The 22,926-nt window shown below is 31.9% G+C and overlaps 2 protein-coding genes across 3 annotated transcripts; one reads left to right on the top strand and one right to left on the bottom strand.

Moving 5' to 3' along the window:
• Positions 1 to 1,692: 1,692 nt before the first annotated feature.
• LOC135131534 (protein IMPACT-B-like) lies at positions 1,693 to 2,815 on the top strand. Of its 2 annotated transcripts, none has more exons than XM_064059318.1 (4): positions 1,693 to 2,110; positions 2,149 to 2,379; positions 2,495 to 2,623; positions 2,675 to 2,815. In XM_064059318.1, the coding sequence occupies exons 1-4, from the start codon at positions 1,869 to 1,871 to the stop codon at positions 2,766 to 2,768; spliced, it is 696 nt and encodes a 231-aa protein (XP_063915388.1). In that variant the 5' UTR covers positions 1,693 to 1,868; the 3' UTR covers positions 2,769 to 2,815. The 2 variants fall into 2 exon arrangements, with proteins under 2 accessions (XP_063915388.1, XP_063915387.1); XM_064059317.1 differs by having other exon boundaries at positions 1,696 to 2,110; positions 2,426 to 2,623.
• LOC135131531 (uncharacterized) lies at positions 2,805 to 16,903 on the bottom strand. The gene is made up of 5 exons (XM_064059311.1): positions 16,817 to 16,903; positions 16,540 to 16,730; positions 16,258 to 16,490; positions 15,908 to 16,213; positions 2,805 to 3,324 (listed from the first exon to the last, which is right to left on the bottom strand). The coding sequence occupies exons 2-5, from the start codon at positions 16,681 to 16,683 to the stop codon at positions 2,805 to 2,807; spliced, it is 1,203 nt and encodes a 400-aa protein (XP_063915381.1). The 5' UTR covers positions 16,684 to 16,730; positions 16,817 to 16,903.
• Positions 16,904 to 22,926: the final 6,023 nt, after the last annotated feature.

The raw sequence follows: 22,926 nt of genomic DNA, 5'->3' as shown, positions 1-22,926 counted from the left end.
TGTTTCGATTTTCCTGTTCTTCAATGCTTTAATTTTTTGATTTTATCAGGTTTTTGATTTTTCAATTTTTCGATTTTTTAAAGTTTCTATTTTTCGACTTAATTTTTTTGATTTTTCGATTTTGCAGTTTTTGGATATTTCAGTTTTAGGATTTTTCAATATCTCAATTCTTCGGTTTTTCTATTTTTGACTTCTGGATTTTTCGATGTGTCTACTTTATTGCTTTTTCGATTTTTCAATTTCTGGATTTTTAAATTTTAGATTTTTTAATCTTTTTATATTTTAATTTTTCAATATTTCTTAATCTTTCGATTTTTAGATGTTCTGTTTTTCAATTTTTCGATTTGTTAATTTTTCATTCCCGATTTATCGAGATTTGATTGTTCAGGTTTTCGATTTATCAGTTTTTCAATTTTTCGTATTTTGATTTTTCCGCTTTTCCAATTTTTCAACTTTTAACTTTTGTTTGTCGATTTCTCTATTTTTCTATTAATTGATTTTTCAGGTTTTTGGGTTTTTCAATTTTTATATTTTTTTCAGGTTTTGATTTTTCAACTTCACTTTTTTGATTCTTCGATTTCTCAATTTTTAAATTTTTTAATTTCTCAGTTTTTGGACATTTCAGTTTTGGAATTTTTCAGTTTACTTGTTATTCAACTTTTCGATCTTACGATTTTGCAGATTTTTGATTTTTTAATTTTTCGATTTTTTTAAGGTTTCGATATTTCGACTTCACTTTTTTGATTTTTCGATTTCTCAATTTTTTGATTCTTTGGATTCTCAGTTTTTGGATATTTCAGTTTTTCGATTCGTCAGTTTTTCTTTCATTTTTCAGTTTTTCGATATTTCAGTTTTGGGATTTTTCAATATTTCTGTTCTTCGACTTTTCCATTTTTGACTTTTGGATTTTTCGATGTGTCGACTTTTTACTTTGTCGATTTTTAAATTTTAGATTTCTCAATTTTTTGGCATTTTAATTTTTCAATATTTAAAATTTTTGATTTTTCGATTTCTCGATTTTTCATTTCAGCTCTTCCATATTTCAGTTTTTCAAATGTTTCGATTTCTTAATCTTTCGGTTTTTCGACTTCCCGGTTTTAGATTTTCTGTTTTTCAATTGTCGTTTTTTCAATTCTTCGATTTTTAAATTCTAGATTTTTCAGTTTTTTGATATTTTAATTTTTCAATATTTAAAATTTTAGATTTTTCGATTTCTCGATTTTTCATTTCAGTTCTTCGATATTTAAATTTTTCAAGTTTTCGAATTTTTCAAGTGTTTCGATTTCTTAATCTTTTGATTTTTCGACTTCCCGGTTTTAGATTTTCTGTTTTTCAATTGTCATTTTGTCAAATTTTCGATTTTTTAATTTTTCAAATTTGACATTTATAAACTCTCAATTTTTCAATTAATCGATGTTTTTATTTTCCCATTTCTTGACCTTGGAGTGTTTCGATTTTCCTGTTCAATTCTTTAATTTTTTGATTTTTCAGGTTTTTGATTTTTTTAAGGTTTCTATTTTTCGACTTCACTTTTTTGATTTTTCGATTTTTCAAATTTTTAAGTTTTTTGATTTCTCGATTTATCAAGATTTGAACTTTTCGATATTTTGATTGTCAATTTCTCAATTTATAAATTTTTAACTTTAGCATTTTTTCGATTTTCTGATGTTTTCTTATTGACATCGACTATTTAAATTTGGCGCTTGAGGACTCCAATGTCAACTGTGCTTTGCAAAATCAGCCCGTATGTCGCATCTACATTAATCTATGATTCTAGGGACTTTAAGACATCAACATAACCACACTTTTGCACCAAACAACACAAAAACTGACACTTATTTTTTATTTACGTTCATCAATTCGTAAATATGGACAACCTGGCTGAACAGTGCGAAGAAATCGAAGCCCTAAAGTCAATTTACGACAACAAGTGGAAACTAGAACCGGCGACGAACTGCTACTCCATACAGATCACCCCAAACGTGAAACTATTCATCACTTTGAATGAAAACTACCCGTCGACTGCGCCCCCTAATTTTGAGCTGCTAGCCCCCACGTTGACAGTCGATCAAAAACAACAAGTCACCGACGAGTTCCAGGAGATTTATGAGTGAGTTTATAGTAACACTGTATCTAATTTCCCTGTAGAAGTAATATGGGGGGACCTATTTTATTTCAGTGGGTAGAAAAGTTGAAAGAAATAGCGGAAATTGAAACTCCAGCTGCAGAAACTACGGAGTTAGAAACCAGTGACGTTGAATTAATAGTTTCCCCTGCACAAGTAACTCAATTGAGTGTGACACATGGTGAGGTTATTCAAGACCGAAAAAGCGCCTTCCAAGGACACGCGAGTCCGGTTTTTTCACTAGAAGACACAAAGTAAGTTTTATAAGTCGCTAATTAGGTGTAATTTGAATATTTCAAGGGTGTTTATTAATCATTTACTTGAGAATAAAAAAATTTCTCAAGCTACTCACAACATTGTGGCTTATAGAATATTAACACCGAAGGGTACAGTGTTGCAAGACTGTGACGACGATGGGGAATCTCACGCTGGAAGCAGGGTATTGCACTTACTACAAATTCGTGACTTAACTAACGTCATGGTTGTAGTTTCAAGATGGTAAGTATGACACTCATTCATTTTTTACTATGTTAATACTGAAAATTGCAGGTATGGGGGCATTCATTTAGGGCCAGACCGGTTCAAACACATCAACAATGCAGCAAGACAAGTACTCTTACAAGGAGGTTTTTTACAATCATAGTATAAACCAACAAAATGTATAAATTGTAAATACAAACTAAGCAATTATCTCTGCACTAGCTACCTTCTGTGTGCTGACTTTCCCCAAAGTGTTTAGTAACTGCTCATTGACAAGCAATTGTCTCTCTAAATTAAGTACAGCTTCTTTGGACAACTCCTCATCAGTTGTGTGAATGATTTGTCTGAAGTCCTCAGGCAATTCATCCATGTAAATCCGTCCGTCAAAGTCGTATACTTTCCTGAAAACTTGTGACGAAATTTCATAGATGTTGTACTCTTTGATTGGTTTTGTGCCAATTATGATTGGTATCCCTGGTGTGTCTATATTGGGGTACCCCACACAGCGATATCTCCTGAATGAACCCTGAACAGAAACCCAAACTTCGTAAATCGTTTGAATACAAAGCAACCTGTGGAACTGGTTGGTGGGATAGGTGTCCGCGTCTGTCTGCATGACGACGTAAAAGTCATGTTGACCTTTATGTATATTGACCATACGGGCGACGCGGCAAATATCAGTCCGGACTTTCTTTACAGTGGCAACAGGCGTGTCGCTCCTGCAAAATTTTGCGTCATTATTATTGTTTTTTTTTGTTGTTGAAGTCTAAGACCTGTAGAAGGCGTTTCTAATTTGCAGACCACAGTTTATCTTGCAGACTGGGGGTTAAAAATGCTCCAATCAAGTTGAAACTCAACATTTGCTTATTTCTCAATACGAAGATTATTGACACAAAATTTCAACCCGATCGGAGAAACCGTTAAAAACTACCCCCAAAACAACCTTGCAGACTGGCACTTAAAAATACTCTAATCAAGTTAAATTTTGACATTCGCTAGTTTTTCAATAGGAGGATTATTGATGCAAAATTTCAGCCCATTCAAAGAAACCCTCAAAAATCACCCCCAAAACAACCTTGCAGACTGGGGGTTAAAAATCCTTCAATCAAATCAAAACTCGATATTTGATTATTTCTCAATACGAAGATTGTTGATACAAAATGCTCCAATCAAGTTAAAACTCGATATTTGCTTATTTCTCAATACGAAGATTGTTAATACAAAATTTCAACCCGTTCGGAGAAACCGTTAAAAACTACCCTTAAAACAACCTTGCAGACTAGGGTTTAAAAATACTCTAATCAATTCAAAATTTGACATTCGCTAGTTTTTCAATACGAGGATTATTGATGCAAAATTTCACCCCATTCGGAGAAACCCTCAAAAATCATCCCCAAAATAACCTTGCAGATTGGGGGTAAAAAATGCTTCAATCAAATCAAAACTCGATATTTGCTTATTTCTCAATACAAAGATTATTGACACAAAATTTCAACCTGTTCGGAGAAACCGTTAAAAACTACCCTCAAAACAACCTTGCAGACTGGAGCTTAAAAATACTCTGATCAAGTTAAATTTTGACAATCCCTAGTTCTTTAATACGAGGATTATTGATGCAAAATTTCAGCCCATTCGGAGAAACCCTCAAAAATCACCTCTAAAACAACCTTGCAGACTGGGGGTTAAAAATGCTCCAATCAAGTTAAAACTCGATATTTGCTTATTTCTCAATACGAAGATTGTTGATACAAAATTTCAACCCGTTCGGAGAAACCGTTAAAAACTATCCCCAAAACAACCTTGCAGACTGGAGCTTAAAAATACTCTGATCAAGTTAAATTTTGACAATCCCTAGTTTTTTAATACGAGGATGATTGATGCAAAATTTCAGCCCATTCGGAGAAACCCGCAAAAATCACCCCTAAAACAACCTTGCAGACTGGGGGTTAAAAATGCTCCAATCTAGTTAAAACTCGATATTTGCTTATTTCTCAATACGAAGATGGTTAATACAAAATTTCAACCTGTTCGGAGAAACCGTTAAAAACTACCCCTAAAACAACCTTGCAGACTAGGGCTTAAAAATACTCTAATCAATTCAAAATTTGACATTCGCTAGTTTTTCAATACGAGGATTATTGATGCAAAATTTCACCCCATTCGGAGAAACCCTCAAAAATAACCCCCAAAACAACCTTGCAGACTGGGGGTAAAAAATGCTTCAATCAAATCAAAACTCGATATTTGCTTATTTCTCAATACAAAGATTATTGATACAAAATTTCAACCCGTTCGGAGAAACCGTTAAAAACTATCCCCAAAACAACCTTGCAGACTGGAGCTTAAAAATACTCTGATCAAGTTAAATTTTGACAATCCCTAGTTTTTTAATATGAGGATTATTGATGCAAAATTTCAGCCCATTCGGAGAAACCCTCAAAAATCACCTCTAAAACAACCTTGCAGACTGGGGGTTAAAAATGCTCCAATCAAGTTAAAACTCGATATTTGCTTATTTCTCAATACGAAGATTGTTGATACAAAATTTCAACCCGTTCGGAGAAACCGTTAAAAACTACCCCCAAAACAACCTTGCAGACTGGAGCTTACAAATACTCTGATCAAGTTAAATTTTGACAATCCCTAGTTTTTTAATACGAGGATGATTGATGCAAAATTTCAGCCCATTCGGAGAAACCCGCAAAAATCACCCCTAAAACAACCTTGCAGACTGGGGGTTAAAAATGCTCCAATCTAGTTAAAACTCGATATTTGCTTATTTCTCAATACGAAGATGGTTAATACAAAATTTCAAGCTGTTCGGAGAAACCGTTAAAAACTACCCCTAAAACAACCGTCAGTTGTCGACCCAAAGATAAGATCACAATAAAAAATGGTGATAAACTCACTGCAACGAAACCCAATCCAGTGGCGTCCCACACAGGAAATAAAACTGCCCATCCTGTGAGTAAATCAACTGAAGACGAAAAGAAGAAAGCCACGAAAACGGAGAATACATCACCCACAATTAAATCATCAGCACCAGATGACACAACAAGCGTAAAGTGGGAAACCGTATCACGTAAAAAGATAACCAAAAAGAAAGTAGTGTCTGTAGTAATAGGGAATAAAGAAGATGTTACAAAATCTTCTATTAAGGCTGCCCCCAAAAAAGGATTTATTTTTGTATCACGCCTGGCGCCAAATACAAAACCGACTGAAGTTTGCGAACTACTGAAAGGTGAATTCCCGGAAGTCCAATGTGAACAAGTGGAAACCAAATATCCTATGTTCTACTCTGCTTTCAAAGTAACAATTGACCTACACCGTTTCCAAGATGCAATGAATCCACAAATATGGCCCAATGGCAGCTATGTTACGCGATATTTTCACCGAAGAAGCCGACAGAAAAAATCCACTTAGCTGCCCATAACGCCTATGAGGACAACCCAGGTAAAAGGCTGATGAGCGAAACAGACAACAGCCATTCAAGTAGGAAAACCGCACTAGGAGTCAACTGGCTAAACCTTTTTTATCTAAATATACAGTCACTGCGGCGTAAAGTTAATGACTTAGAACTACATTTATCAGACAACCCACCTCATATTGTTTGTTTCAGTGAACACTGGTTAACGGCAGCCGAGGTGGAGATCTTAACACTACTTGACTATAAGGTGGCCAGTAGCTTTTGTCGCAAAAAAGGGTATGGTGGTGCTGCAATATTAATAAGACCAAATGTAAGGTATTCGGAATTAAATTTAGCATCCATATCTAAGCAAACGGTTGCTGAGGTTGCCGGCATCTTTCTAACGGAGTACAGGGTAAATATCATCACCATTTATAGACCTCCAGATGGTGATTTCGAAGAATTTCTGTACTTACTAAACCTACTCTTACTAAAACTAGACGATACGTGCTCCTTTTTAATTGGGGACTTTAATATACTTTTTAATAATCCTGACCATAAAGTCAAATCCTTTTTGGATCTTATAAATAGCTTTCACATGAGAACCTTAATCACAGAAAATACCAGAAAAACGAACTGCCTGGATAATATTGTTACTAACAGTAAAGTACCATATAAAATAAATATAAGTCACACTAGACTTTCTGATCACGATGCAGTCAGCCTTCAGCTGAACTGTATTAGCGTGTACCAGCAGAACGGAAAAACAACTACATACAGGCCCGTTACGCAAAGGGGTCTAAATCTGTTCCATAGCCAAATATCAGAAATAAATTGGGACCATATCATAAACATTACAGAGGCAGCAGACCTAGAACATAAATGGGATGAGTTTGTGACTATTCTTTCAAACGCGGCAATAAAATCATTTCCATTAAGAACCTTCAATAGCAGCAAGTATTCTACTACCGTGGTGCTAAATAAGAATCCTCAAATAATACGCTTAAAAAACATAGTTGAGTTATTTCACAATTTAAAGTCTCGTTTCCCAAACACTGCATTCTTCAAAACTGCTTTAAAAGACTATAAAAAACTTCTTAACAATAAAATAAATGAAATTAAAATGCACAACTGCGATCAGATCTTGACAAACTCTGTAAACGTACACAAAGCTGCTTGGAAAGTGATTAATGCTAACAGAAATCATGATCATTCCAATGTATATTCGGAAAATCTCAATGCAGAAGGTTTTAATAAATTCTTCATTGATAACATTAATCTACTCAAATCAAAGATACCAAAAAATCACGTGAATCTAAAGGACAAACCATTAAATCATGTTAATGTAAAATTTAATTTTAGTGAAATTACTCCCATTTATCTCAGAGAACTGATAGGCAAAATGAAAAATAAAACTAGTAAAGATTTGTACGAACTCAACATTATAATGATAAAATCTGTTATAAACTCAATCATAAGCCCTCTCACAAAAATGATAAATTACAGCATAAGATATGGTATATTCCCAAATTGTCTAAAAAAATCTAAAATTGTCCCAGTTCACAAAAAAGGTAATGTAGATGATTATAATAATTATCGACCAATTGCGATAATCCCTGTACTATCAAAAATCTTTGAGCAGGTTTTGAACAAACAACTAACTGATTTTCTGGTCAATAACAATATATTATTTACATCACAGTTTGGCTTTATAGCAAAGAAGTCGACTTCTATGGCAATTAACGAACTTGTTTCTTTTATCAGCGACGGTTTTGAAAATAAGGAATATGTCGGTATTACATTTTGTGATCTCTCCAAGGCGTTTGATTGTGTTGATCATAGTTTACTTGTCTCAAAACTAAGAAATATAGGTATAGCAAATTCATCTGTAACGCTCTTATCAAACTATCTATCCAAACGCTGTCAAACCACATTATATAATTCTCATTTGTCACAGTGCCAAATAACGACGTATGGCGTTCCACAAGGGTCCATTTTGGGACCCCTACTGTTTATAGTTTATATCAACAATCTACCAGCAGCAGTTGATGATGTTAATCTAATATTATATGCTGATGATACCACCCTAAGCACAGCTAACCGTAGATTAGCGACTGTGACTGGAAAGCTGGCCGCTGCACAATCAAATGCTCAGAACTGGTTTCATCGCAATGGCCTATATTTGAACAAAGACAAAACATCTACAATGATATTTTCCACGCGATATATTGGCATAGACAATCCTAACCACACTAAATTTCTAGGCATAACATTGGATACAACTCTCTGCTGGGAAGCTCATGTTGATGTCTTAAGCAAGAAACTTGCAAAAACAATTTACCTATTACGTAAACTCAGTAGTATAGTGTCACTTAACATTAAAAAATTAGTATATTTCAGCCTATTCCAGAGCCATTTTGCGTATGCTCTTGCGACTTGGGGACATACAACACATCTTCCCAGAATTTTCAAACTTCAGAGGAAAGCAATTCGTATAATATCTAATGTGAACTATAGAGAAGATGTGAGGCAATATTACGTAGAACATGGAATCTTGACAGTTCCATCGCTCTATGTATACCAATGTTTAGTAAATGTGAAAACGCGCATTGAAAGCTACACGAAAAATCGCGACCACCATTGTTATAACACCAGACAGGGTGATGATATTTGCCTTGACTTTCGGAGAATAAATAAAAGTAGAAACTCCATCAATTACTATGGCCCTCAGTTTTACAACTGCCTACCCGATAATATTGCGTCACTACCAATGCCCCAGTTTCTAATAAAAATTAAAACATTGCTGTTAAAATCTCCACTTTATGATACTGATATAAGGTCAATTAAATCAGTATTTAATAAATAATGTGAAGTGGGTGCTGCTTCTATCTTTTATATTTGCTAAATGTTATGCTGTCCATATACACATGTATGTTTTGTACCACGTGCATATTTATTGTCGATATGACATACTGTCTTGACATTGCTGAAATGTATCATTTCTTAAGGCACAATAAAACCTATTACTATTAAAAAAAAAAAAAACCTTGCAGACTAGGGCTTAAAAATACTCTAATCAATTCAAAATTTGACATTCGCTAGTTTTTCAATACGAGGATTATTGATGCAAAATTTCACCCCATTCGGAGAAACCCTCAAAAATCATCCCCAAAACAACCTTGCAGATTGGGGGTAAAAAATGCTTCAATCAAATCAAAACTCGATATTTGCTTATTTCTCAATACAAAGATTATTGACACAAAATTTCAACCTGTTCGGAGAAACCGTTAAAAACTACCCTCAAAACAACCTTGCAGACTGGAGCTTAAAAATACTCTGATCAAGTTAAATTTTGACAATCCCTAGTTTTTTAATACGAGGATTATTGATGCAAAATTTCACCTCATTCGGAGAAACCCTCAAAAATCACCTCTAAAACAACCTTGCAGACTGGGGGTTAAAAATGCTCCAATCAAGTTAAAACTCGATATTTGCTTATTTCTCAATACGAAGATTGTTGATACAAAATTTCAACCCGTTCGGAGAAACCGTTAAAAACTACCCCCAAAACAACCTTGCAGACTGGAGCTTACAAATACTCTGATCAAGTTAAATTTTGACAATCCCTAGTTTTTTAATACGAGGATGATTGATGCAAAATTTCAGCCCATTCGGAGAAACCCGCAAAAATCACCCCTAAAACAACCTTGCAGACTGGGGGTTAAAAATGCTCCAATCTAGTTAAAACTCGATATTTGCTTATTTCTCAATACGAAGATGGTTAATACAAAATTTCAACCCGTTCGGAGAAACCGTTAAAAACTACCCTTAAAACAACCTTGCAGACTAGGGCTTAAAAATACTCTAATCAATTCAAAATTTGACATTCGCTAGTTTTTCAATACGAGGATTATTGATGCAAAATTTCACCCCATTCGGAGAAACCCTCAAAAATCATCCCCAAAACAACCTTGCAGATTGGGGGTAAAAAATGCTTCAATCAAATCAAAACTCGATATTTGCTTATTTCTCAATACAAAGATTATTGACACAAAATTTCAACCTGTTCGGAGAAACCGTTAAAAACTACCCTCAAAACAACCTTGCAGACTGGAGCTTAAAAATACTCTGATCAAGTTAAATTTTGACAATCCCTAGTTTTTTAATATGAGGATTATTGATGCAAAATTTCAGCCCATTCGGAGAAACCCTCAAAAATCACCTCTAAAACAACCTTGCAGACTGGGGTTTAAAAATGCTCCAATCTAGTTAAAACTCGATATTTGCTTATTTCTCAATACGAAGATTGTTGATACAAAATTTCAACCCGTTCGGAGAAACCGTTAAAAACTACCCCCAAAACAACCTTGCAGACTGGAGCTTACAAATACTCTGATCAAGTTAAATTTTGACAATCCCTAGTTTTTTAATACGAGGATGATTGATGCAAAATTTCAGCCCATTCGGAGAAACCCGCAAAAATCACCCCTAAAACAACCTTGCAGACTGGGGGTTAAAAATGCTCCAATCTAGTTAAAACTCGATATTTGCTTATTTCTCAATACGAAGATGGTTAATACAAAATTTCAACCTGTTCAGAGAAACCGTTAAAAACTACCCCTAAAACAACCTTGCAGACTAGGGCTTAAAAATACTCTAATCAAGTCAAAATTTGACATTAATTTATTTTTTTATTTTTTATTGTTAATTCTTAGTCAATTTATTAATATTTAAATTTAAAAAATATATAAATTACGAATATAGGAGTATTTGTTACAGATACGTGAATTGTGATAATTTGAGTTCATGTTTATCGCTGTTAGATAATTGTTGCTACTATGTAGGAATGCGTAAGTTCGGCATTTTTTCGTCCAATCTCTCATTTTTTGTGCGTTTTTACACGTCATTTTTGCTGTTAACTTGGTTCATTCAGTACATACTATATGCTGGTTTTGAGTTCTTTGAGATATAATTAAACTTTCATCATCAGTCAAAAAATACAAAGTTAGTGGTGTCCAGAAGAGAAAATTTAAAATTCAGAGGAAACAAAATCTTAGAGATATTTTAAAGAAAATTAGAGACATTTTTAATTTCCGAGAAACCTAACGTAAAAAAAAACGTTTTGAGAGAAAGTTTAAATTAATAATAGGAAGCTAAAACTTAATTTTATTTGGATTTCAAAAAGAACCCAGAAATGTGCTAATTTCTTAATTAATTATTATTAATGGGAAAACAGATAAAGATTCGTTATATTCAATACGACGCAAAATTGTCTTCATATGTAGGTCTTACAGCCTTTGGATGGTGTCCACCTCCATCTCTCTAACTGTCTGGTAAATTGTTCTTCTTAATTGTTCTTCTAAATTGGCTTCCCAGCCGTTGTTGTAAACCTTTCTACTTAGTATTCCCCAAATCTTGTTTTCGATTGTTTGCACTGGGGGCACTATGGGGGGATTACCTTTTCATAGGTACAAAACTTATATTATTGCTTTCTAACCAATCCCTGGACATTCTAGTATAATGGCAACTTGCTAAATTTCGCAAAATATTACATCTTCGTTATTATGGTGTTCCCATATATTGTTATGTATTGACCGCGTCACCTCTAGCACGGCCAATGAATTGTGCTGAAACGCCGGCCGGAGATATAGCCCATCAAACCAAAATTTTATCTTCAAACTTTGCCTTCGACTTAAATTTTACTTGTAATTTCTTCTATATTGTTTGTATAAAATCCATCGTTACCTTCCATCTCTGAATGGGCAAACGTAAAATATTTTTCATCGCCTAGCACAACCACACGATTGTCCAGAAAATGATGAATTCTCAATAGCCGGCAACATCTAAGAATTCTCTCTAACTGCGATGCTGTATGTTTTGAACATTTAGCTCTTTTGCTGTATTTTAAGTTGTTTTTGCCTATTTCTATAGAAAGTGTTATATAGGAACTCTAAACAATCGAGCCAATCTTCTTGTTGATGTTCCAGGCTCTTGTTTTTCTTCTTAATCTTTCTAAACTTATTGTGGTATTGCTACCTCGCAGTCTTTAATTGTTCTGTATATAGTTGCGCGTGTAATATATTTGGTCCAAAATATATTCACTATATTAACTGGTATATGGCTCTTTGCAACTCTATTCTGTATGACATTGTTTAAGCGGTAATTGACATAAATCTATGACATAAATTGTATAAAATGGGAAATAAGAAACGTGTTTGGTTACGCTGTTGCAAATGTAACTTGATTCGATTGCATTTTAAGTTAAAAAAAAGATAGGAGTATACAGCCTGTTATTGAAAGGTACGTACAAAATAAAATCGGCAATTGGTCTCAAAGTATGGGTACTAAAAGTTAAAAAAAGTTCAGGTAAAAGTGTTCTCCTTTTAGAGATAAAAATTATTAAAATTTATGTCCAAATTCGTTGAACGCCTCTGATAAAAAGATCATCTTTCGTTTCTATAGCAACAGTTAGTCTTGACAAAAGTTTTATTGTTACAGCTGCTAGGATTTACTAAAATAAATTAATTTTACCTATTTATCCTTCAGTAGCGTCTAAAAAGATTGGATAAGGGTTAATTTTCCCCTTAAAATTTTGTTAAGACAAAATAAGTTTTTCCGACTTCTTAGACTTCGCGAAGAACTGTCCATTTTGTTGTACGTACCTTTCAATAACACCCTGTATGTAAATTTTTCTCAAAACTCTTTTACGTACTAGTGGTGAAAGTGACATAGAATTGGAACATCTTAGTAAAAGTAAAGACAGTTAAGACTAATCTAGTTGAGTGCATGTATTTAGAGAAATTTTAGTTGTATTGATAAATTAAATTCTTAGATGGAAATATAATAACGATATAGATATGAAAATGCAAGAAAAAAAATATAGAATTTGAAAATATACATGATTTTAATCTTTGCAATGGCACTACATACCTTATTTATAAACTGTTGACACATGATGTACAAATTAACAAAAAAAAGAAGACAAATAAACGCAAAATTTAAATTAATTTAACAAAATAACAGAAACAGACCAATTAGGATATTTTCTTAATTAAAATAATAAAGGAGGCTGTTGTTGTAAACGGTGTTTTTCATCATTTGATTATAAGTTTGGCAGTTAATAAACGTTTTCACGCGAAAATAATGTCGTTAACTCTTACAGACGTCTCCCAAATTGTCGCTCTGTTTCTGTTATTTTGTTAAATTAAATTTAATTCTGCCTGTATTTGTCTTCTATTTTGTTGCTAATTTATACATCATGTGTCAACAGTGAATGGTTCTTTAATAAAATAACGATAACTAGGTAGTTAAATTAACAATTTTTAAAGTTTTGTTTTGCGAAATTTTACAGCGTGGTAGGTTTTTTGCCGGCCAGTGTATACGCATTAAAATACAGTTATAAAAGGTAACAAAACAATATTTTTCATAATTAACAATGCATATTAAGATCATTAGGTGATTAATTATTGTAGGAATTAGCTCGGTTTGCGCAAAGGTGGAGATAACACAACGACCGTAGCAACGAATCTTAACCAATTAAAAAGTCAAGTAAATTTGCTGCTGCTACTTTTATATGCTTTCTTATGAAATTATTTTTGTTTTATGCCTAGTATCCCGCAAACGCTTTCGAGCACGCCACTGGAACAACCAGTTTCTCGGAGGACCTGGAAGAACCATTTATGACCCTAGTAGAAAACGCGGTAGAGTGCTTTTCTCTAAAAGGTACATGGGCGGAGTCAGAGATCTGCGCGTGGAAGTTGGCGGGAATAGATGATACTATAGACAGTGGCGTATCTTTTGGATATTGAATCTGGGGGCAATGTTATGTGGTACTAGAAATCACAGCAAAAAAAAATGGAAACATAAATTTATTTTGTGAAAATGTCTTTCCGATGTTATAAAATCATAGGCGTAACAATTTTTTTCCAAAAAATCAAACTATAGATGAATCACCACGTGCTGGATTCTTTCACCCCGCAATGCCGAACCAAATTTCGTTTCTGCGCACGTTTATTGGTGTGTACCTTTTACAGAAAAACACTCTACCAGGCATTTTTTCAAACAATCTTCCCTCCTCTCATTCTAGACATAATGTACTGTCTCTTTATATGTGTCTGAAATTTTTCTGCTACTTGTACTTTAAATGAATTTCAACTATCAATCATTTTTTTAAGTTGCTTCAAGGTGACTAAAATTTGACATGATAATTTTTTGTGGAAAGAACTCAGCAAGTGGTAACTTTCGACTCAATTGGAGTATTTTTAAGCTCCCGTATGAAAGATTGCTTTGGGGTACTTGTTAAGAGCAGCTTAAAAAAGGCTGTTTTTTTGCATTATCACTTCTCGTATAGATAAAAACTAAACACCAAGTTTCGATTTGGTAATAATATTTTTAAGGCCCAGTCTTCAACGTTGTTTTGGGGGTAGATTTTAACGGTTTCTCCAAACGGGTTGAAATTTTGGATCAACAATCTTCGTATTGAGAAATAAGCAAATCTCGAGTTTTGACTTGATTGAAGTATTTTTTACCCCCAGTCTGTAAGTCTGTCTGGGGGTAGTTTTTAAGGGTCTTTGCCAACGGGTTAAATTTTTGTGCCAACAATCTTCGTATTGAGAAATAAGCAAATGTCGAGTTTTGACTTGATTGGAGTATTTTTAATCCCCAGCCTGCAAGGTTGTTTTGGGGGTGACTTTTGAGGGTTTCTTCAAATAGGCTGATATTTCGTATCGATAATCCCCATATTGATAAACTAGCAAATATAAAATTTTGACTTGATTGGAGTATTTTTAAGCCCCAGTCTGCAAGGTTGTTTTGGGGGTAGTTTTCAACGATTTCTCCGAACGGGTTGAAATTTTGTATCAACAATCTTTGTATTGAGAAATTAAGAAATATCGAGTTCTGACTTGATGGGAGCATTTTTAACCCCCAGTCTGCAAGGTTGTTTTGGGGGTGATTTTTAAGGGTTTCTCCGAACGGCTTGAAATTTTGTATCAACAATCTTTGTATTGAGAAATTAAGAAATATCGAGTTCTGACTTGATGGGAGCATTTTTAACCCCCAGTCTGCAAGGTTGTTTTGGGGGTGATTTTTAAGGGTTTCTCCGAACGGCTTGAAATTTTGTATCAACAATCTTTGTATTGAGAAATAAGCGACTGTCGAGTTTTGCTTTGATTGAAGCATTTTTAATCCCCAGTCTGCAAGGTTGTTTTGGGGGTGATTTTTGAGGGTTTTTTTCGAATAGGCTGAAATTTTGTATCTATAATCCTCATATTGAGAAACAAGCGAATATCAAATTTTGACTTGATTGGAGCATTTTTAATGCCCAGTCTGCAAGGTTGTTTTGGGGGTGATTTTTGCGGGTTTCTTCGAATAGGCTGAAATTTTTGTACCGATAATCCTCGTATTGAAAAACTAGCGAATGTCAAATTTTGAATTGATTAGAGTATTTTTAAGCCCTAGTCTGCAAGGTTGTTTTAGGGGTAGTTTTTAACGGTTTCTCTGAATGGGTTGAAATTTTCTATTAACAATTTTCGTATTGAGAAATAAGCAAATATCGAGTTTTAACTTGATTGGAGCATTTTTAACCCCTAGTCTGCAAGGTTGTTTTGGGGGTGATTTTTGAGGGTTTCTCCGAATGGGCTGAAATTTTGCATCAATAATTCTCGTATTGAAAAACTAGCGAATGTCAAAATTTAACTTGATTGGAGTATTTTTAACCCCTAGTCTGCAAGGTTGTTTGGGGGGTGGTTTTTAAGGGTTTCTCCGAACGGGTTGAAATTTTGTACCAACAATCTTCGTATTGAGAAATAAGCAAATGTTGAGTTTCAACTTGATTGGAGCATTTTTAACCCCCAGTCTGCAAGATAAACTGTGGTCTGCAAATTAGACAGGCCCACCTGTAGATGTCCGTTCGAGTTAACATGAACAAAATGCTTCCGAAGTGGAGTCTGGAGCAGTTGGTTATGGAGCAAAGAACCGGGAGACCTTGCCCAGCCGCGATTCCGCTAATCGGTAACCACACGCTCACAGTAACGTAGCCTTCGGCTCTGTACGTTTGGAAACTCCGTGTCACGTCGATTCGTCCCTCAAAAAGTAGGTGCTTTTCTGTACTAAGGTGGCGCCGGGGAATTACAGCGACAAACTGAGAGTAGTTGAAAATGTCCGCGTTTTTGGCTAGGTGTAGGGTCACTTTTGCTAGGTACCTGAAAAACTGAATTACACCGGGAAATTCGTGACGGTTTCGTACTCGATGCTGCCGTGGTCCCCGTACCAAGTACCAGGAAGACGCGAAGGCCAGTAAGCCACGAACGGGTACGACTCGGTACCTTTGTGGCGGTGGGCGATGTCTCCGCCGCACAACGAATGCCGCGTATAATAAAACTGTTGGAAACCCTTGACCGGGGTGTTCTCTGGGTAGATTCTAGGGAACTTGAAACACATTGAGTCGAGCTTCCAACTGCAGTTAGCTATGCCAGTTATCTACAATTTTAGCAACAAATAAACGGTATTAAAGTAACACACAACGTACTTCTATGTAGGCGCGGTCGATATTGAGCGGTGTCGGGGAACCAATGGTGACTTTTCCTTTCAGTTGATTATTCACAATCCGGCGTTTTATCTTGATTTTGCACTGGATATCGTCGTGCGTTTTCGAAATGTTCTTCTCGTCCATTTTCAAATGGTGCCTTTTTGAGGGTGACAGGTGGCAGGCGCGACAACCTAAATAAACAAAGACACCAGTTTAAACTTGACTAATTCCGCGTACGAATTATTGTTAACGCGCATAAATCAACTTTTACACTTACTTATAACGTTCTTTGTTTATTCGGATCGACAGACGCAAGGAAATAATTTATTTACGTGTTAGTAGATTCCATCGTGGTTGGCAACACTTGCCAATTTGCGTTTGCTTGTCCAAATTGACAGTTAAGAGTACTTGATGTGACCCGAAATTCACTTTGTGGGTGATGTTGTGCGAATTTCGGGACAGGCGTTCCAAAATGGTCAGCTTGTCGCACTCGAAGTCACACTCTTCTACTTGCTGGCTGTTGAAAGTAGCCCCGGATGGAGGTGTGGCCTGAAAAAAATTATTACGTTCCTGTCCAACTAATTAGTGACATCAGCGGAATTAAGTGGGGTTTATAAACTTGCTGGTGACGTTGAAATTACTTTTAGAGCTGAAAATTTTGAAATTGTGCAATTTTTTCCAATTTTCGGATTTTTAGAATTATATTTCTCGAGTTTTTTCAGTTTTTTGGCCTTCTTAAATTTTTTGTATTTTTGATTTTTTGTTTTTTGTTATTTTCGGATTTTTGAAATTATTTGGTTTTTGGGTTTCTTGGATTTTTTAGTTTCTTTAAATTTTTTAATTTTTGTATTGTTTGGATTTTGTTTCTTAATTCTTTTGGATTTTAGGAGTTGATTCGATTTTTTTAGAATTATGGAAATATTGAATCTCTTAGATTTTTGGTTTATTTATTCGATTTTTCAATTTTTTGGATAATTTTTATTATCTAGTTATTTTTTATTTTGATTTCTTGGATTTTTTGAATTTTTGACATATTTTCACCTTTTGATTTTTAGAATTATTGGATTTCTTGAGTTTTTTCAGTTTCCTGGGCTTCTTAAATTCTTTATATATATATTTTTTAATTCTTTGCTTTTTTAGATTGTTTTGAATTTTTTAGATTTTTAAAATTTTTGGGATATTTTTTATTTTTGGATTTTTGAAATTCTTGAATTTGAGTTACGTGGGTTTTTGAATTTCTTTGGCTTTTCGGATTTTTTGGATTTATTTGGTTTTTGGGTTTCTTGGATTTTTTAGTTTCTTTAAATTTTTAATTTTTGTTTTCTTCGTCCTGGGCCAAGGGGGCGGGGCTTAACTGCAAAATCCTTATTTCTTTCAAAGAATACTACGTATATTGAGAAAAAATTAAAGCCAAAGATTAAGCCCCACCCACAGCTGCCTTGATTTAATAGTAATGAAATTTTCATTCGTTGGCAGACCTAGGGGCGCAGCCTAATTGCAAAATCCATATTTCCCTACAAAAATTTGCCGTTTTAAACATATTTTAAGTTTCTAAGAATAAAAAAAAGAGAAAGGGTGGGCGGGCGGGGTTTATATTTTGCCTTTTTTTTTTTTCTTAATATACATTGTATTGTTTGAACAATACGATACTCAAGAACACGTTTTCAATTTCTTGTAAAGAAATAAGTATTTTGCAGTTAAGCTCCGCCCCATAATTGCGAAATCCATATTTTCTTGCAAAAATGTAACATTTTAAATATATTTTAAGTTTCTTGTTGTGAAAAGGTGGCTATGTATATTAAGAAAAAAAGGCAAAATATAAGCCCCGCCCACCCGCTCTTTCTCAATTCTGACGATTTTTTTTATTCGTCGTAAGCCGAGGGGCGGAGCTTAATTGTCAAATCCTTATTTATTTACGAGAAATTACCGTGTGAAATGTGTTCCTAAGTATTTAAAGAAAACTAAATGTATTAATTGAAAAAGAAAACCAAAGAGACGCTCCACCCATCTGTCTCAATCTCATGAATTTTTCATTCGTTGTCAGACCGAGGGGCGGAGACTAATTGCAAAATCGATAAAATTTACCATTTTAAACGTGTGTAAAAAAAATGGGCAAAAAGTAAGTAACGCCAACATCAACGGCAAGTTTATAAATCGACCTTTAGTACCTCTATGTCGCTCCCATGACGGGCCAACAAGTCATGTCTGAGTCTGTCCTTTGATACAAACCACCCTCTAAAAGAACTTCATCGCCATTTTTAATTTTTGAAACTATTGGATTTCTTGAGTTTCTTGGGTTTTTTAATTTCTTTGGCTTTTCGGATTTTTTGGATTTATTTGGTTTTTCGGGTTTCTTGGATTTTTTAGTTTCTTTAAATATTTAAATTTTTGTTTTCTTATGTTTGTTCGATTTTTCAATTTTTTTGATAATTTTTTTTTATTTTTTTATTTTCTGATTCCTTGGATTTTAAAAATTTTTGACATATTCCATTTTTTGTATTTTGAACTCTTCGAGATATTTTCTTAAATTTCTAGATATTATTTTTAATTTTTTTTTATTTATGTTTTTTTTTCATTTTTTCTTGAATTTCTTAGATTTTTGGTTTGTTTAAATTTTTTTATTTGTTTTTATTTATTCGATTTTTCAATTTTTCGGATAATTTTTATTTTCTAGTTATTTTTGATTTTCTGATTTCTTGGATTTTTTTAATTTTTGACTATTTTCACCTTTTGATTTTTAGAATTATTGAATTACTTGAGTTTTTTCAGTTTCTTTAGATTTTTTATTTTTTTAAATTTTGAGTGTTTAGATCGTTTTGGATTTTTGAGATTATTGGTTTTTTTGAGTCTCTTAGGATTTACGGATTTTTTGGATTTATTTGGTTTTTTGGGTTTCTTGGATTTTTTAGTTTCTTTTAATTTTTTTATTTTTGTTTATTCGACATTTTCAATTTTTTTGATAATTTTTATTTTGGTGTAATTTTTTTTGATTTTCTGATTCCTTGGATTTTTTGTATTGTTTGGATTTTTTGTTTTTTAATTCTTTTGGATTTTAGGCATAATTCGAATTTTTTGGAATTTTGGAACTATTGAATTTCTTACATTTTTGGTTTGTTTAAATTTCTTTAATTTTTTGAATTTTTTTTATTTATTCGATTTTTCAATTTTTTGGATAATTTTTATTTTCTAGTAATTTTTTATTTTCTGATTTCTTGGATTTTTTAAATTTTTGACATATTTTCACCTTTTGATTTTTGGAATGATTGAATTTATTGAGTTTTTTCAGTTTCTTGGGCTTCTTAAATTCTTTAGATTTTTTATTTTTTTAAATTCTTTGAGTTTTTAGATTTTTTTGGATTTTTGAAATTATTGGATTTCTTGAGTCTTTTGGGATTTTCGGATTTTTTGGATTTATTTGGTTTTTTGGGTTTCTTGGATTTTTAGTTTCTTTAAATTTTTTAATTTTGATTTCTTATGTTTATTCGATTTTATTTGGGTGTTATTTTTTATTTTCTGATTCCTTGGATTTTTAAAATCTTTGACATATTTCCATTTTTTGTATTTTGACCTGTTGGATTGTTTAGATATTTTCTTAAATTTCTAGATATTATTTTTAAATTTTTCGTATTATTGGACTTTTTGTATTTCTTGGATTTTTTCGGTTTTTTCATTTTTTTCCATATTTTGGATTCATTTTTTTATTCTTTGGAATTTTTGATTTTTTTTATGTATTGTTTTGTTTTGGATTTTTGCAATTATTGGGTTTTTGAATTTCTTTGGTTTTTCGGATTTTTCGATTTATTTGTTTTCTTTTGATTTTTTCTATTTTTTGGATATATTCGATTTTTCGGATTTAAAAAAATTTTTGGAATTGTTGGATTTTTTGAATTTCTTTGGGTTTCTTCGATTTTTTGTTTTGTTTGGATTTTTTTGTTTTTTGTTTTTTAATTCTTTTGGATTTTAGGCATAATTCGAATTTTTTGGAATTTTGGAACTATTGAATTTCTCACATTTTTGGTTTGTTTAAATTTTTTTTATTCGATTTTTCAATTTTTTGGAGAATTTTTATTTTCTGATTTCTTGGATTTTTTGGATTTTTGACATATTTTCACCTTTTGATTTTTAATTTTTTTTAAATTCTTTGATTTTTTAGATGGTTCTGAATTTTTTAGACTTTTGTATTTCTTGTATTTCTGAGGTTTTTTGGATTTTTAACATTTTTGGGATAATTTTTATTTTTGGATTTTTGAAATTATTGGAGTTTTTGAGTTTCTTGGGCCACTTGGATTTTTTAATTTTTTAAAAATGTTTTCGGATATTTTCGATTTTTTGTTTCTTAGATTTATTGGTTTTTTAATTTTTAGAATTGTTGAATTTCTTGAGTTTGTCGGTTTTTTTTGGATTTCTTCGAGTTCTTGTATTGTTTGGATTTTTTAGATTGTTTTAAATTTTTTGGATGTTTCAGATTTTTTAGATTATTAGATTTCTTCTATTTCTGTTTTTTTTTGTAGTTTTAGAATTTTTGGGATATTTTCTATTTTTGGAATTTTAAAGTTATTGGATTTCTTGACTTTTTAAACTTCTTTTCGGATATTTTCGATTTTTTGAACTATTGAATTTTTTGTTTCTTAGATTTTTTGTATTTTTAAAAATTTTTGGAATTGTTGCATTTCTTGAATTTCTTTGGGTTTCTTCGATTTTTTGTATTGTTTGGATTTTTTGTTTTTTAATTCTTTTGGATTTTACGCATGACTCGAATTTTTTGGAATTTTGGAAGTATTGAATTTCTTAGATTTTTGATTTGTTTAAATTTTGGAATTTTTTGTTTTTTTTTATTTATTCGATTTTTCAATTTTTGGATAATTTTTATTTTCTAGTTATTTTTTATTTTCTGATTTCTTGGACTTTTTTAATTTTTGACATATTTTCAACTTTGGATTTTTAGAATTATTGGATATCTTGAGTTTTTTCAGTTTCTTGGGCTTCTTAAATTCTTTACATTTTAAATTCTTTAGATTGTTTTGAATTTTTTAGATTTTTAAAATTTTTGGGAAAAATTTTTATTTTTGGATTTTTGAAATTATTGAATTTATTGAGTTACTTGAGTTTTTGAATTTCTTTGGCTTTTTGGATTTTTTGGATTTATTTGGTTTTTTGGATTTCTTGGATTTTTTAGTTTCTTTAAATTTTTAATTTTTGTTTTCTTATATTTATTCGATGTTTTCAATTTTTTGATAATTTTTATTTTGGTGTAATTTTTTTATTTTCTGATTCCTTGAATTTTTAAAATTTTTGACATATTTCCATTTTTTGTATTTTGGCCTCTTGGATTGTTTAAACATTTTCTCAAATTTCTAGATATTATTTTTAAATTTTTTGGATTATTGGACTTTTTGTATTTCTTGGATTTTTTCGATTTTTAAAATTTTTCCCATATTTTGGATTCTTCATTTTTTTTATTCTTTGGAATTTTAGATTTATCCTGAATTATTGTTTTTTTTCATTTTTTCTATTTTTTTGGATGTTCGATTTTTCGGTTTTTTAAAAATTTTTGGAATTAGTTTTCTTGAATTTCTTTGGGTTTCTTTGATTTTTTGTATTATTTGGATTTTTTTGGGTTTTTTGTTTTTTTGGATTTTAGGAATTGATTCGAATTTTTTGGAATTTTGGAAGCATTGAATTTCTTAGATTCTTGGGCTTCTTAAATTCTTTAGATTTTTATTTTTTTTAAATTCTTTATATTTTTTATTTTTTTTAATTCTTTGATTTTTTAGAAAATTATATTTCTTTTATTTGTGAGGTTTTTTTGGATTTTTAAAATTTTTTCAATTTTTTTATGTTTTGATTTTTTAGATTTTTTTGGTTTTTTAATTTTTGGAATTGTTGGATTTCTTGATTTTGTCGGGTTTTTTGGATTTCTTCGTTTTATTGTATTGTTTGGATTTTTTATATTGTTTTGAATTTTTTTGATGTTTTAGATTTTTTAGAGAATTATATTTCTATTATTTCTGAGGTTTTTTGGATTTTTAAAATTTATGGGATATTTTTTATTTTTGGATTTTTGAAATTATTGAAGTTTTTGAGTTTCTTGGGCGACTTGGATTTTTTAATTTTTTCTATTTTTTTATGTTTTGATTTTTTAGATTTTTTTGGTTTTTTAATTTTTCGAATTGTTGGATTTCTTGAGTTTGTCGGGTTTTTTGGATTTCTTCGATTTCTTGTATTGTTTGGATTTTTTAGATTGTTTTGAATTTTTTTGATGTTTTAGATTTTTTAGAGAATTATATTTCTATTATTTCTGAGGTTTTTTGGATTTTTAAAATTTTTGGGATATTTTTTATTTTTGGATTTTTGAAATTATTGAAGTTTTTGAGTTTCTTGGGTGAC

This window comes from Zophobas morio, unplaced genomic scaffold (assembly GCF_036711695.1).
Source record: "Zophobas morio isolate AGI-343-1 ecotype UQ-CSIRO unplaced genomic scaffold, CSIRO_AGI_Zmor_V1 ptg000020l, whole genome shotgun sequence".
Lineage (NCBI taxonomy): Eukaryota > Metazoa > Arthropoda > Insecta > Coleoptera > Tenebrionidae > Zophobas > Zophobas morio.
Note: the sequence above shows the minus strand (reverse complement) of the source record. Positions and strands in the feature narration are given on the sequence as shown.

Coding starts and splice junctions, on each gene's coding strand:
- LOC135131534 (XM_064059317.1), top strand. CDS start 1,869: ATGGACAACCTGGCTGAACAGTGCGAAGAAATCGAAGCCCTAAAGTCA. Junction 2,111..2,148: donor GAGTTCCAGGAGATTTATGA/GTGAGTTTATAG, acceptor ATTTCCCTGTAG/AAGTAATATGGGGGGACCTA. Junction 2,380..2,425: donor TTTTCACTAGAAGACACAAA/GTAAGTTTTATA, acceptor GAATATTTCAAG/GGTGTTTATTAATCATTTAC.
- LOC135131531 (XM_064059311.1), bottom strand. CDS start 16,683: ATGGACGAGAAGAACATTTCGAAAACGCACGACGATATCCAGTGCAAA. Junction 16,491..16,539: donor TCGACCGCGCCTACATAGAA/GTACGTTGTGTG, acceptor CTAAAATTGTAG/ATAACTGGCATAGCTAACTG. Junction 3,325..15,907: donor ACTCGAACGGACATCTACAG/GTGGGCCTGTCT, acceptor AAAATTTTGCAG/GAGCGACACGCCTGTTGCCA.